Raw genomic sequence first — 14087 nt, 5'->3', positions numbered from 1 at the left:
GACGTGGGTAAAAGTTATGATTAAAATGAGGCTTTGATGACAAGCCTGAAAGTTCAGCTGCTAAGTTAAGCTTGACGCCCCCAAAAACAATTGGTCAAATTACCTGATGAGTGAAGACACAAGCGATAAGGGTATTTGCCCCCAACATCTGTGTGTCAAATTCATGCAGTGAATTCACTTGGGATGTACAAGATACGCATTTCACTTGAATTGAATGACCAGTTCCTAAAGAGTATTCCCAGATACAAGTGTCTCTTAATGCTGTGTGGCATGATGAACTGATTTTGAGCTCAAATGTTTAGTATCGCTTCACATTAACCTCAATTAGAATTCTCCATTTAATTGAAAATGTTTTAATTGATTAAAAACTTGCAGGAGGGCCACAACATAATGTTTTTTTTTTACTGTTTTCTTCCAACTGTTTTATTGGGCTCGCCAGGCAGAGGTCATTTGTAGTTTACAGAGAGCATTATATAAGTATTGAACAAGGTCTAATCAAAGCCAATTATTTATGCTTCAAACTTAAAGAAAATCTGTGTTATATTTGTGAAGAAACAGCAAAGTCTTGTAATAACACATGAAAAGTGTGCATAAATCACATATCTGGCATCAATGGCCCAAAACGGTAATTCAATTTGAAGTTATAGCTGGTCAATGGAACTAAACGCTCATTGCTGGATCATGTGAGGCCTGACGGCGACAGACAACAAGCTTAGACCTGGCAGCGTATTCTACAGAACAAGGGTCGAGTGATTACATTATCAGGTGACGCAACAAAGCAACGAATCACAGGGCAAAAGTCGTTGATTACAAGATGAGAGAGGCTTGTCTCCAAGTGCAATGAGAAAACACTGTGTTATTTTAATGGAATAATGAACACATATTGACAACCAAAAACATATAAGAGGGGTTTTTGTGTGAAGGAAATGAGAGCAGAGGACAGGCTTGGAGAAGAAGACTATAGCAAGCGAGAGGTGGATGTGCAGATTGTTTTCCCGAGTCGTGTGACAAGCAGGGCATTGCTTTGCCGCACACCTGTTGCTACAGCCGTAGTTTACAACGTGTTCGAGGGAGAGACAGAACTGTGTCTAGGTAACACCCCGTCACACACAAGCGGTGCCAAGGCGGTGTGAGAAAAAAACCTCCCGTCAGTTCTCCTTGTATAAACATCCACATAGTTGCACACACGCTCGCATGAATTCCTGATGTGTCATCATTTCTGACACAGCCACCACATTCTTCTTGCACTGTTGAATCAAAATTACTGTTATATTCCTTTTAATACACACCGGTATGCTTTGACTTAAGAAACAGAACAAACGCAATACCACATACTGTAGGAATGTGTGCTCTGTGTAGGACTGCATTCTTTGTAGCGATAGGAGAGAGCTGTCACATGGCGTCATATATGCATGCACCCATGTCTTCATCTACTCAAAATTAATATGGGCAATTGTACTCATTGAATCAATTTGATCAGCCAGCACATTTACAAAGAAATAATTGTAGAGAGAGAGCCAGCTTTGTTTCTCACTGCAAATGATTAAGTCAATGACTTCGGGCACTGATACCTGGAAATCTAATGCTGCTCATGCTGGCAGGAGGAGTATTTTTAAATACACATGCCGCACAGGTGAAAGAAATAAACGCGTTTCAACTCATCAATTTACGTTCTGGGCTCTTTTAGTAAAAGAAATATGGACAGCATGACATCTTACAACTCTGTTCCTTTTTAAACCTCTTTGAGACTGCATAATATGACTATGAACCGCAGCAGGCCAACGTGTCATGTTAAATATATCATCGCTGATGTTTACCATAAGGTGGGCAGAGTGATGCAACATAAACTGTTCAACTGGTTCCACAGGATGTGTTCCTCCAGCCTTACAAATAGAAGCATTGACAATCATTGAAATGGCACGAGCTGCCTGCCAGTGTAGTCCCGAATCAGTCAAGATGCAGGAGAGGAGAGCACCTCAAAAAGAATGCACTGCAACTCTCAACTGTCAACACAAAGCAATACACAAGACATACCGCTGAGCAGCATTCCCCCACACTGCATGGGTGCCTTGACTTAGCCTACATTGTCACAGCTAAATTCCTGACTCTATTTACATTGATGCAATGAAGCCTATGGTACTTCCTCGTAACTATAGTACCTCTAAGAGAATCCTTTTAGGCTGTTTTGAAAAGCTATGTCACAACAAACAGCAAGCACTCTGCAGACTTTTCCAATTCCAACCTTGTGTGTTAAAGCCTCAAGTCTGGGATTCTGCCTCATATAGCTGAGTATGTCGACAACTTTCTGAATAGGCCTATATATTTCAAGTAGTTAAAAGTGTACACATTATAGCTTGGCTGCTAACTAGCCTGTTAACTGGAGCACCTCGACAGTGCATTGTACGCCAGCCATACACATTAGTTCAGCAGAAAAAATGAGAATAGTCCCTGCACCCTGGGCAGAAACGCAGACATTTGGTCCACTTACTCAGCGTAGCAGGCAACGCAAAAGCACAGCTAAAAAACACAACAAACCAGGCGAACCACCCGCTCAAAACACATGGTGGTCAGAAGTGTCCCGACTCACTCATAGCCGTTATATTCTGACAACGACGCAGCCAGACTAGCCTGCAGCTGAACAGTTAGCATGCTAACTACGCTTCTGCTGTACTGGCGAACTTAGTCCGGTGTTGTATGCACGGTCACCCGCTCACTCAGCACAAAAAAACAATGACATATGAAAGTATTGTGCACGCTACATTTTCAATTCACATCTAACGTATACGTGGCAACACCGCTGCCGAACACACACGGCTGGCAAACATTGCAAAAAGGAAAAGAAAACTCGCTTGCAGGCTCACTGTCTGAACCGTCCAATCGAGTTTGCTGCAGAAAACACTATTGACACGGGCAGCAGGCTTAGCCAAGAAGCTAACGCTTTGCTAATAAGCTAGCGCCGAAGCGAGAGCCTGTGCCAGACAGACACATAACCGAGATTGAGGACCTCGCGCTGGATCGCGGATTTCACAGTGAAAAACACCGCGTGCCGCCCCAACAGGGACCAACAACACGCGTGGCTACTTACGTTTTAATACTTTCGGCCGTGTCCTCGCTGTTAAATTCCGTTTATCAGGCGATGCTCTGACCTTCGCTGTAGTGAAACAACATTTCTGCTGGCTAACTGTGCCGCCATGTTACTCCTGCTGTGCAAACCAATGCTGAGTGTTTATCTGGCTGGTAGCTGCTATCCTCCCCCACACCAAACCACATCACATCACGGGGCTCCAGCAGTATCTACTCCGTCACCGCCGGGATTCGTGAGCAACACTACGGCGATTTACCTGTCAGGGGTGACACGGTACTATTCATTTAGCATTCATTTTGTCGACATTTAACTGTCAGTTACTTTAAAGACACCACTGTGTCACGAATGGCAGAGGCTATAATGTTTTAATGTTATGGTGGTTTAAAAGGTGGGCAAAGTGTAGGCTGACCTCCTCCCACCCCCAACTCAACTCAGGGTTGTCCTTATAGGAGAACGTGTGGCTTTAAGTTTTATTCAGCCAGGCTACATATAGGCTACACTACAACAATGAGTTCTTAGGGTCATAAAGATTTATATCACTCTATAAAATATGTACTTCAAATAAAAGGCTGCTGAAATGAATGTTATTAACGTATCTAAAAGTTAAATGTAAATCTTTATGTGGGCTAATTTAAGGATATTGCTAACCCTTCACTAGCAGTAATTATAGCGGTAAGATAAATGTGCAAAGCGATATGCTAATATATTAGGCCTATATTTGTTTGCTATTTTAAATAAATGGCCAAGATGTATTAAAAACACAAACTGTCGGCTAACATATGACAAACGAGAGTGTCCTACTTTTAAAGCTACCTTGATTTACTGTGTGGCCAAACTTTGGGATCAGACGAGCAGGGCAGGCACGCAGACGTGTTCTCTCAGTGAAAACTTGTGCATTACCGCCACCAAGTGGCCGGTAGGTAGGACATCAAGATGGGGATTTCAGTGCTAAGACTGGAGAGAATACAAAGTCAGTGTAGACGCGGTCAACCCAACCAGGGGCGCAACTACCCACTTTCTGGGGGGTATGCAGACACTTAGCAGGCGCCTCCCCCCAACACGAAAAAGGTGTCATGTCCTTAAACATGAATTTTTTGTGATTTGAACATGTAAAATAAGCAATTTGGTGAACTCTGGTGAAGAGAATTAAAGACAAAGAAAACTTTTATTTCAGTTCAAATGAATAGTAAAATGAGCCAAACAAGTTAGTCAGACAACCTTCTTGACTTTACCAATACAACGTGTGTAGGTAGGCCTATTTACTAAGAAAAACGTTAAAAAAACAGCTCAGAAAAACGGTTAAATGGGAAAAACCAGCTTGTTGAATGAGAGAGAAAAGGCATTACATAGGACAGAAAATAACGTAGAGCCTCAAATCTATCGCACCAAATTCCCTTACAATAAACTATTAAGATTGTGGCAAACAGGATTTTCATTATCATTGCTACACAACCATCAATCAAACACATACTGTCTCACTCTCTCTCTCTCTCTCTCTCTCTCTCTCTCTCTCTCTCTCTCTCTCTCTCTCTCTCTCTCTCTCTCTCACACACACACACACACAACTCAGTCGTGCGCTGGAACGGTACAAAATATGATAATAGTGGGTGTGATGGAAGTTCTGTTAAGGTTGGAGGTCAACTCAGGTGGAAGAATATTTCAGGAGACTTGGATGAATTATGAAGCAATATTTATTACAGACTTGGCCAAGGAGAACCGGACTGCAACTCTCGTGACTTGCACTTCAATTCTGACAAACTCATGCTTAGAGCTGTGTTTTAACCTCTACCACCTCCCCGGCTCGGGCACCAAGCGTAGGCCTACCAATGTTTTGGTTCAGAGCTGAACACAGTGAACCATAACATTCTGGTAGCTACACTAGTAGAAGGAGATGAGACTTTATCTATACAACTGACCTAAGTGTCTCCTAACAGGTTCCAAGGCTGACCTAGAGTCTGAGAGACAAACACACAAGATAGGCATATGACCTATTAATCTTTCCCATTAATATTACAACTAAAGACCCAACATTCCCTCATAGTGGGAAACAGGTGAGCGTGTTGTTTGGGCGCTAACCTGCTATAATCACACTACCATTAAAAAACTGTGAAAACAGCTATAGTCAAAAAGTTGAGGTGACACGTTAATCTGCAGTGACAATCCGCGAGTCGCGGCCGATAATCAGTGTGTATTAATCAATACAATCGGCCATATAAAACTAAGCAAACTCCGTGTACGGTGTATTTATTCATTCAACCACTTTGAAAAGCTTTTTTTCATCCATGCAATCTTTCTCCTTCTCAATCTTCCGTTTTCTGTTGTATGCCCCGCGAGAGCTTTCTTTTCTGCCTATCCATCTGTAGGTCCCTGTCACCAGATGACAACACGAATCAAATGAAAGCTGTCGCGATCCAGCGGAGGGGGCGCGCACTTGAGCGCCTATAGTGTGGGGAGGAGGAGGCGAAGGAGCGGTGAGCGCCTATTCAGTGACGTGCCTCTGTTATTGATCATATAATTGACACAAACGCTGTTAAATACAGAAAAATGCCTACTCCAAATAATTTTCCCCCGATCACTTTGGCGCCCCTCTAGTGCATACCCACTTTTTGCGCCACTGAACCCAACCATACAGCACTGTTTGTTTAGGCTTTTTTCGCAGTTGCTCCCGTTTGGCAAGGATGTTTTACTGTCTATGTTGATCTAAGAGCAGGACGGTGCTCCACTCAGTAAACACAATTGTTGTTATGAAACTGACTAATTTAATATGTGCAATAGTATTTCCTTTGTATTCATTAATTATTGTTTAATTAAATAATTTTTATTTTTGGTAGGATTCATTAATGGGTCTTATAGCGACTCTCCCTGGCAATGTGAGTTGGGATTCTGAAGTCACAGTCACTGAAAAGTTCCCCATAATAACATTCTCATGACTTTTTATTTTCAATAAAACATTTTATTCATTTGCAAGATAGATAAACCGTCAGGACAAGTTCAGAAAAAACACATACACTGCTGATATACTGTGAGAGGCAGCCGTGACAGACTCACCACTGTGTACCTAAAGCTAATGGCTTTATTCTTTAGAATAAGCTGGTGTTACCTAGGTGATTGCTTCATATGGTGCTGTCTTCTGTATTTAGGTTTGTAAATTCAGTTTATGGCATGTAAGTAAAAAGGAATTAATCGTCAATCAGACTCATTTGGCACAGTCAGTCGTGGATAGGGTATAGGTAAGAAAAACAGCCTAACAAAATGAGGGTCTCTCTTTCCATGTTCAAGTTTTACAACAAATCATTCTTGTGAACATTGTTTTCTTTTCTCTTTTTTTTTTCTAAGTGAGCAAAAATATGCAAGGCCAAACACTAAACTCATTTCCACTAAAACAGCGAATGAAGAGAGACCATACAAGACAGTGATTCAATCCACCATGGGGATGTTTTGCCTGATTTCTTCCATATTAACCGTGTTATAGGCAGAACTGCAATAGATTAAAGGTACAACTTCATGGCAAGGAACATGTACTCCAATAATGAAATGCTACGTGAGATTACAGGGCAGTTTTGCACAGTTGCAAACCGTGTCTCCAATTACAGTATTACAGGGTGACGTCTCCTGTTTTCCATTGTTGCTTTAATACACTTCCCCTTCATTCTATTCACGAGGGGCTATCCAAAAAAAAAAAATCTATATTCTACATAACTGTCCATCTTTAGTTGTGTGTTGGTCTGTGATAAGGCTGCTGTGTTGGTTTGGAACAGTCGACACTAGTCGCATCCCTAAGATGGAGGGTTATGAACAAGGCTGTGTGCAACCTTCACTCGTCGAAAGAGAATCAGGAAAACGCTGTACAATGTTTGAGAAAATCCCTCAAGAGAGGGACGGGAAAGAGTGGCAAAGAAGAAGAGGCTAGCAACACAAGGGAATAAAACACTAGCTGGAATACACAATAGATAGGTAGAGGCAATGAAATGACCCATCTCGGGAGAAACGTTAAACACTGAAGTCATCATTCCTGAATTTTTTTTTCAAAATTACACACCCTGTACAAAACTATCCGTATCAATAGGCACTTAAATAACGTATTTTCTCAATAGTTTATTTCTGAATTATTTCTTTTCTTTTCATTTGGAATGGCGTAGCAGAGCAGTGACTCTTGAATCAAGGCGCGCTGGACAAACTGGAGACAAACAGAAAAAGAAAAAAAAAAGTAAAGCTAAATGGCATTCTGTGAAGGCCCTGGGAAGTCCAGCCGGGAGGGCGGTGGTGTGCGGGAGCTGAAAATGCACATCGTGGTTCGAGGAGATGGGGCAAAGTGTTGGTTGGATACAGCCACCGAGGGTGGTGGTGGGTGGGGAAGGTGGTTCTTTGAGAAGGGAAGATAGAAAGGGGGGATTTGGGAGGGGGAATGTATTTATGAGGACTTCTCCTTTCTTGCTTTTGGTGAATCGTGAGAGTTCACTCCGTTTACTCCGTTGGCTAAAAGAACAAAAAAGGAAAACATCCAAATTAGTTTCACTGGTCTAATTAGAAACTCTTAAGTGAAACATGTGACATTAGCATTTCATTGCTTAGGGAGAGGAGATGTTCGGGGCTTTGCAGAAGAACACATTCACAGCCGATACTTTGAATTCGCTGCTGCTGCTCACCTTTGTCTTTCTTCGATTTGCTCTTGGAAGGAACTGGCTTCTTTTTCAAGTTCTGAGCTTGGGCGTGCTCCCTCCACCGGCGCAGCTGGAAGTTGATAAATTTCCACATCATGAAGGCCTGGGAGAGGCAGATGGCCGACAGAACGGTTATCCTAATGAAGAGAGGAGAACAGTCATTAGATCAAAAGGTTGACAATGGACACTGCTTTGATACAAATCTCGATAGTTAATATTTTTAAGTATGGTGATAAAGATTTGTACTGTACATTTACTTAAGCCCGGGGGAAATGAGAAAATATGAAGAAAAGTAGCGAACAACTGGAGGTGTGCTTCACAATTAGCAACTCTGATAATACAGATGATAGATTGCAGAGTGGATTTTGTTGTACTTTGAAGAACGTTAAAAAAACACCGCTTTCATCGGCAGTTAAAAAAAAAAATCATTATGAGGATGAAGCGGTCCCGTTCCTCTTCTCAGACACACTTACCGAACTAAAATAACATTAAAGTTTCCTTCAGCCAAATCCAAGCCCTGCTTCTCAGCATTAGCGAGGCCAAAGCCCACAGTGAGGACAGACAGGGACAGGGTGAGCAGCCGTCCAAGGACAAACAGCACAGCCCATATGGTGAAACTGGAAGAAAAGAAGACGACCGGCTGCATCAACCATCAGTAATTCAGGTTAAAAAAAACAAACAAAAAAAACTACAACCTCGCAGTGACCATGCAGTCGCCATGGAATCATCGGGATCCATTTTGTGCCGAAACAAGAGAACTCACCCCGTCTGTCTGTGCTCGTTGCTGAAGTAGACCAGGCGGGAAACGTGGAACAGGAGCTCGACAAAGTAGTGCAACACCAGCAGGACCAGAGCCAAGCGGTTGAGACTGAAAGACAACAGGAGGTTAGGATTCCCCCCCATTTATTTAAACTGACAGGAAGAACACATAATGGGACACCACTTCGACACAAAAGTGTAATTTTAGGCTTTTTAAAAGCGGCGGTTCTTACTTCAGAATATAGGCGCCTGCAACGTGGACCAGGTACAGGGAGATGTACACAAGCTGGCGTGGAATATCCTCCTAAACGGCGAAAAGACAAAGGATCAGAGGCCAAAAAATAAACAACAACAGTCAAAATATTTACAGCGGCATGGCTCCGCATGTAGAATAAAGCAAATCTTTGAAACAATGCAACATAACCAAAGGAAGTCAAACGGGAAATAAACCCTCACGGAACAAAACAGAAGCACACAGAGTGAGCACACTTACTTTCTTTGTCTTCTGGAAATACAGTTCTGGGAGACAGTGTAACCAGTAGCCCATCTGACAAATGAAGTAGAATTTCATCTGGAACCTAGACGGGGAAACGGCAGTCGTGAGAAAATGTTTAAAAAAATAAAAAAAGTTTTATTCAAGCCACACATGAAGCTCTGTGTGTCTTGTAAATGCATCGCATCACAACTTACGGCATCAGCGTGTGGGGATAACCCTCCCACAGAGTGACCGGATTAGACAGAAAGTTTTCCTAAGAGCAGAGAAGAATTTTAAAATCACTATCACGGACAGTTTTTAATTTTTTTATTATTATTATTAAAAAAGGTGCACTATGCAGTTTCAGAGGCGTGGGATTTGTTTACATTCGCAGAGCCTGCAGTAAGTTTACAAAACATATTTACTTTACATTTAATTATTAGTATTGAATAATTCCATCATCATAAATAAAAATAAAAAATATTTTGAGGCACCTGGAACCAAACGCAAGACTAGAATATGTTTGTAAAAAAAAAACTGTGGGCCCTGGTGCTGTACACAACAACAGTGAAACAGTACATTTTGTTAGCTTTTCAACTTCAAACATTGTGTTCCAGGGATCCAATTTTCCTTTGATTCTAGTTTTTTTATTCAATAATGAGAACATACTTTGGAAAATGTTCACTTATCTGACACAACCAAAGTTACACAGTGCACCTTTAAAAAAGGGGGCTTCAAACATATGTTAAAACGAGAGCAACGGCGATGTGGCCTCTGGTACGTACAGAAAGCAGAATGCTGGCGCCCCATCCGAAGGAGAATAAGTAGAAGGCGCTGAGCTGGCCCGACTCATTGAACTTGCTGTGCTTGGTTTTGGAGAAGTGCTTCTTCCTGTTGATCTTCTGCAAAAAAGGGCAACAAAAACGACAATAAGCGAAGCGGAACTGTACGTGGAGATAAAAATGCTCATGTCATGCTCTCCTCAAGTGTGTGTGTGTGTGTGTGTGTCTCACTTACATCCAGCACGTACTCCTGGATGATGGCGTGCATGATGAGGGCCACCAGCATGTAGAAGAAGACAGTGGCCAGGTCCTTGATGCCATGGTGGAAGTGGTTGACGGGGGTCTCCTCTGGGCCTGTGCACAGACGTCAGAAAGAGTCATCACATATATGCCATGATTTATATAACATTTAAAAAAATCTACCCTTAGCTTGCAATGTGTTTCAATTGTGTCAACATTTTGAATGCAAAACAATTTCTTGCTGGGTTCAGATCCTTAACATGAACTGCAGAGCCACTTTAATTGACTATAGTACTACTTTAATTCCTGTGGTAAGGCGCTCAGATTAGTGAGTCGACTGAAGTATTACACCACTTTGAAAAATGCCTGAACAGCCATTGGCTGTGTCAGCACAGTAACACACACGCACGCACCCACGCACCCCCCCCCCACACACCAACTATCTAGCCTCAAACTGTGTGTATCTGTCAAACCCTGTGAATAATGTGATGAGTTGTTAAAAGTCAGCGCAGACAAAGATAAGAAAACAATGGCGTCATTCAATTTGTTTTCACTAAGGAGAGAATGAGATACTGCGTGTTATTTGTCCAATCCAACACATGCTGTTAATAAGTTACAGGGCCAGGTGAGTGGTGAGGTCTCTCAGATAAAAACTGGATTGCCAGCTGGACGCCTACAAAACTTTCGGCAAAGGACACTACTGGGAAAAAAAAAGCGGTGGTTGTACATTCCCGAAACCGTATCTGTTGGACTTGGCAAAGCTGCATTGTTAACCTTGACATGAGCTGGGACTGGAATCGAGAGGCATGTATTACACTTCAGCCCAAATTCAACCTTGCCACAAGAGAACTTTATAAATCAGGCAGACTAAATTTAGCTCGAAAAGGGAGAAAGAGAGAAAAAAAATTAAATAGGTTTTGTGGAAGGCCACGTAAGTACCGCTCTAGAATCCAAATGAGAGGCTCTTAGCTAGTAAACTATCGAAAATCACAGCGTTGAACGTTAACGCCAACACTTGCAAGCATCCACTTCGACGAACTCACACTTCATCATGTCATGTCTTCATCATTTGGCTTATAATACTCTCAATGCAGTCCCTTTACTTACCATTGGTTGATATGGTGACGTTGTACTGGACTGTGATGAATAACACTGCAAACTTTGAGGTGACCTGTGGATGTGAAAAAAAAATTAAAAAACATTAGTAACGAGAGCACACGAGTCAGTTAAACAAAGAACAGAGACAAATACAGTTTTACTTACAGGGGTTACTTGAGTTTGAAGACACTTAAAACATGGAGCAGTGCATTAATATAATCAAGGTTTACCTGCAAGACTAATACAGAGTGACCACGCAACTGTGTTTTATTTTTTAGGTTGATAAATATAAGCCAAAAAACAGTTCGACTACGCAGTGTTGCAGATAAAGCACTGCCCACTTCTTGTTTTAGGGGTCTAAGGAAGAGGATACATAGAACAATTAGATTTGAATAGACACTTGCTTAATACATCACTCACAAATAATCTTTATTATTATAGTGGACGTTTATATGGACTCTGTTTGATGGACAAATAAAAATAACGCAATGAAGTAAATGCATGACGAGCAGCGGATAGATTTGCATCAAGCTGCAATTTTGTTTGTGTAGTTAACTACTGAAACTATAAACTAACTACAAACACAAAACCGGTTTAGATCTAAGGACTATTTGCCTTTCAGTAAACTCAATCCTCAGCTCACCTGTGAAAATAATTAATTATTGTTTTTAATGTTTTTTTTTTAAATGTGTTATTTATAAAACACATGTTTAAATATTTTGTTTATGTATGACCTGTGAGGAACAAATTGGCACTTTGTAATTTCTGCAATAAACGTCAAAGTTCAAATCAGGTCACGGGTACATAATTGTCAATGTAATCTTAAAATAAATTATATAATTAAAATACAAAGATGAATGTTCAATGTTGATTTGTCCTAAATAGCCCGAAAGTGTTTGTGTTGCCAAACGATGCAATGTACACGTTGCAAACAGCTGTTACTGGACAGGCATTTTATTTTGTAAAACAAAAACAGGAAGCAGTTGCAACTATCGCTGCATTGACGGTAATGGCGCTGTTCTCTTCACTTGGAAGATGAAACACAGCTTGGAAACGAAACGAAAATGCGGGTGAAAAGTAGACCCGTACGGCGCGCAGATACGGTCTGTCCGCCTGCATTATTTGGTTACGTTTTTTAATTTTATTTTGTCCCTGCCTGTGCTCCAAGGGCAACTTTCAGTTTCTGTTGAAAGCGGGGTTTTTGCGATGACAGCCCTCTCCCAGTCGTTGTATGATTGCCACGTAACACATCAAACTCCCCAAGTCGAGAGCGTATACGTTGCACAATATCGCCAACCACCTACTTCTCCATACACACTTGAGGTTAAGATTTCCATGTACAAATGTTGCACATTAAAAAGTTTTCCTTTTCATACATGATCAAACCCGTTGGCTTGCGGGCGAGTCTTTAAACAAATATCGATTTCAACATGGGGATCTGCCAGATGGACAGTTCACAGAAGCAAAGATATCTTCCCTCCACGTAGCTCTAATAACAGACAACAAAAACATATGGACGCTTTATGCAACCCTAATTGCAGACTACCTAAAAGTGTCGAGCAAATACGCAAAGCAAAAGCGAGTCTACCGTGCACAGAAAAAAACTTTGGATCACAGGAGGAAGTAGCAGCAGCAGCAGAGGTGGGGAGAATAGATCAGACAGCCATGTCAGTTTCCAGGAGAACAGATGGGAGAGTATAGATGTTGGCCATCCTTGTCTAGACTTCCAGAAAGTCCCCGCGTGGCACACATTCCCACAACCCCAAACCCCCATTCAACATGTGGACGGGACTTTACCTCAAACATCAGCCCGAGGAGGAACACCATAGCAACACAGGAAACAATATCTGCATGGTTCTGGATGACAAACTCATGGCTCAGCACCGGCGGATTCTTGGTGGTCTTTTTTCGGATCCCCATGTCGACGAGCGTTCGACCCAACTTTTTCTATTCGCTTTTACGCAGCGCAGGTGTGTTGGTGGTCGGGTTTCTATCAAACGTTATAGTTATCCTTAGCAGCAGCGATGAACGCTCAACGCTCCCTCCTGCTTCCTACAAGCAAGCAACGGGCCAGGCAGCAAATTGAATGGCGTGTCACTCTTCTGCTTGTGGGAGGGTCCACCGCCGCTGCGCCAAACCAACGACACTTTTTACGCACGGGAGAGGAACCAATTGAGCTCTACATCGCCGCCTAGAGGTATGGAGTGTAAAAGTGTAGAACGTAAGCCTGTATACTATCTATGATTGTAACATACAATACAGCCAAGTTCCAACACATAGCCTGCCCTACTGTAGTTTATCTTGCTTACATCTAAAAAAAGATTTCGGCTTTGGTTTAACAACCTGTTCCAGGCTGCATTCATTCTGTCACAAAAGGTCTGGAGGAAGTTGTCCATATTCGACACACATTTAGAAGAAAAAGTCATAAAGCGATTAAGAATATTTTCCAAAATCCTAAACTATTCCCTTAAACAGAACACCGCAAAGGAAATTAAGGCAAGCTAGGGTTAGCTGGAATATCAGTTCCGTGGGTACCGTCATACTTGGGGATTTCACACCATGGAGTGGGAGGAACTAAGGCTCTATGATCCACAGCTGATGTTTGACCTTCGACCCCCTAATAAGTTAGGCATTGCCATTATGAAGAGACTAATAGAAAAAAAGGAAAGTTTAGCAGCAAAAATAAATGATAATAAACAGACCTTTGAAACTCAGAGATGTAATTTATCTCAGCTACATTATGACCTGCATTTGAGGTTCATTGAGGTGTTTAAATACAAATGGAGAAATATAGGCCTACCTGCTACTTGTGTCTGGGTGTGGTTGTGAAAAGTATTTGGACCCCATGAAAAAACAGGTTGGGTACCTTTTGTAGTTCTTCTACATTCTTATAAACAGGACAGGCTAGTTACTCTGTAATTTTCCTGAGTCTACAAACAGGTTTTCAGGGGCCCAGCCAATTGTGTGGGCAGGCCTGTGTGCAGAGG

The 14087-nt window shown here is 41.9% G+C and overlaps 2 protein-coding genes across 4 annotated transcripts in view; both read right to left on the bottom strand.

The window, feature by feature from the left end:
- ncoa2 (nuclear receptor coactivator 2) overlaps positions 1 to 3214 on the bottom strand; it is a 61691-nt gene extending 58477 nt beyond the window's left edge. For all 3 annotated transcript variants that reach the window (XM_080049748.1, XM_080049750.1, XM_080049749.1), the window contains exon 1: positions 3086 to 3214. The gene's annotated coding sequence lies outside the window, so the exon portion shown is untranslated. The remainder of the gene's footprint in view (positions 1 to 3085) is intronic.
- Positions 3215 to 6022: 2808 nt separating this feature from the next.
- Positions 6023 to 13166, bottom strand: tram1 (translocation associated membrane protein 1). The gene is made up of 11 exons (XM_080049784.1): positions 12898 to 13166; positions 11110 to 11173; positions 9998 to 10116; positions 9766 to 9882; positions 9196 to 9254; positions 8999 to 9083; positions 8739 to 8809; positions 8510 to 8614; positions 8220 to 8363; positions 7732 to 7883; positions 6023 to 7561 (listed from the first exon to the last, which is right to left on the bottom strand). The coding sequence occupies exons 1-11, from the start codon at positions 13018 to 13020 to the stop codon at positions 7497 to 7499; spliced, it is 1104 nt and encodes a 367-aa protein (XP_079905910.1). The 5' UTR covers positions 13021 to 13166; the 3' UTR covers positions 6023 to 7496.
- Between the last annotated feature and the right edge of the window lie 921 nt (positions 13167 to 14087).

This window comes from Ammodytes marinus, assembly GCF_949987685.1.
Source record: "Ammodytes marinus genome assembly, chromosome: 21".
NCBI classification, from domain to species: Eukaryota; Metazoa; Chordata; class Actinopteri; order Uranoscopiformes; family Ammodytidae; genus Ammodytes; species Ammodytes marinus.
The sequence above is the reverse complement of the archived record's forward strand: the minus strand, read 5'-3'. Positions and strand labels throughout refer to the sequence as shown.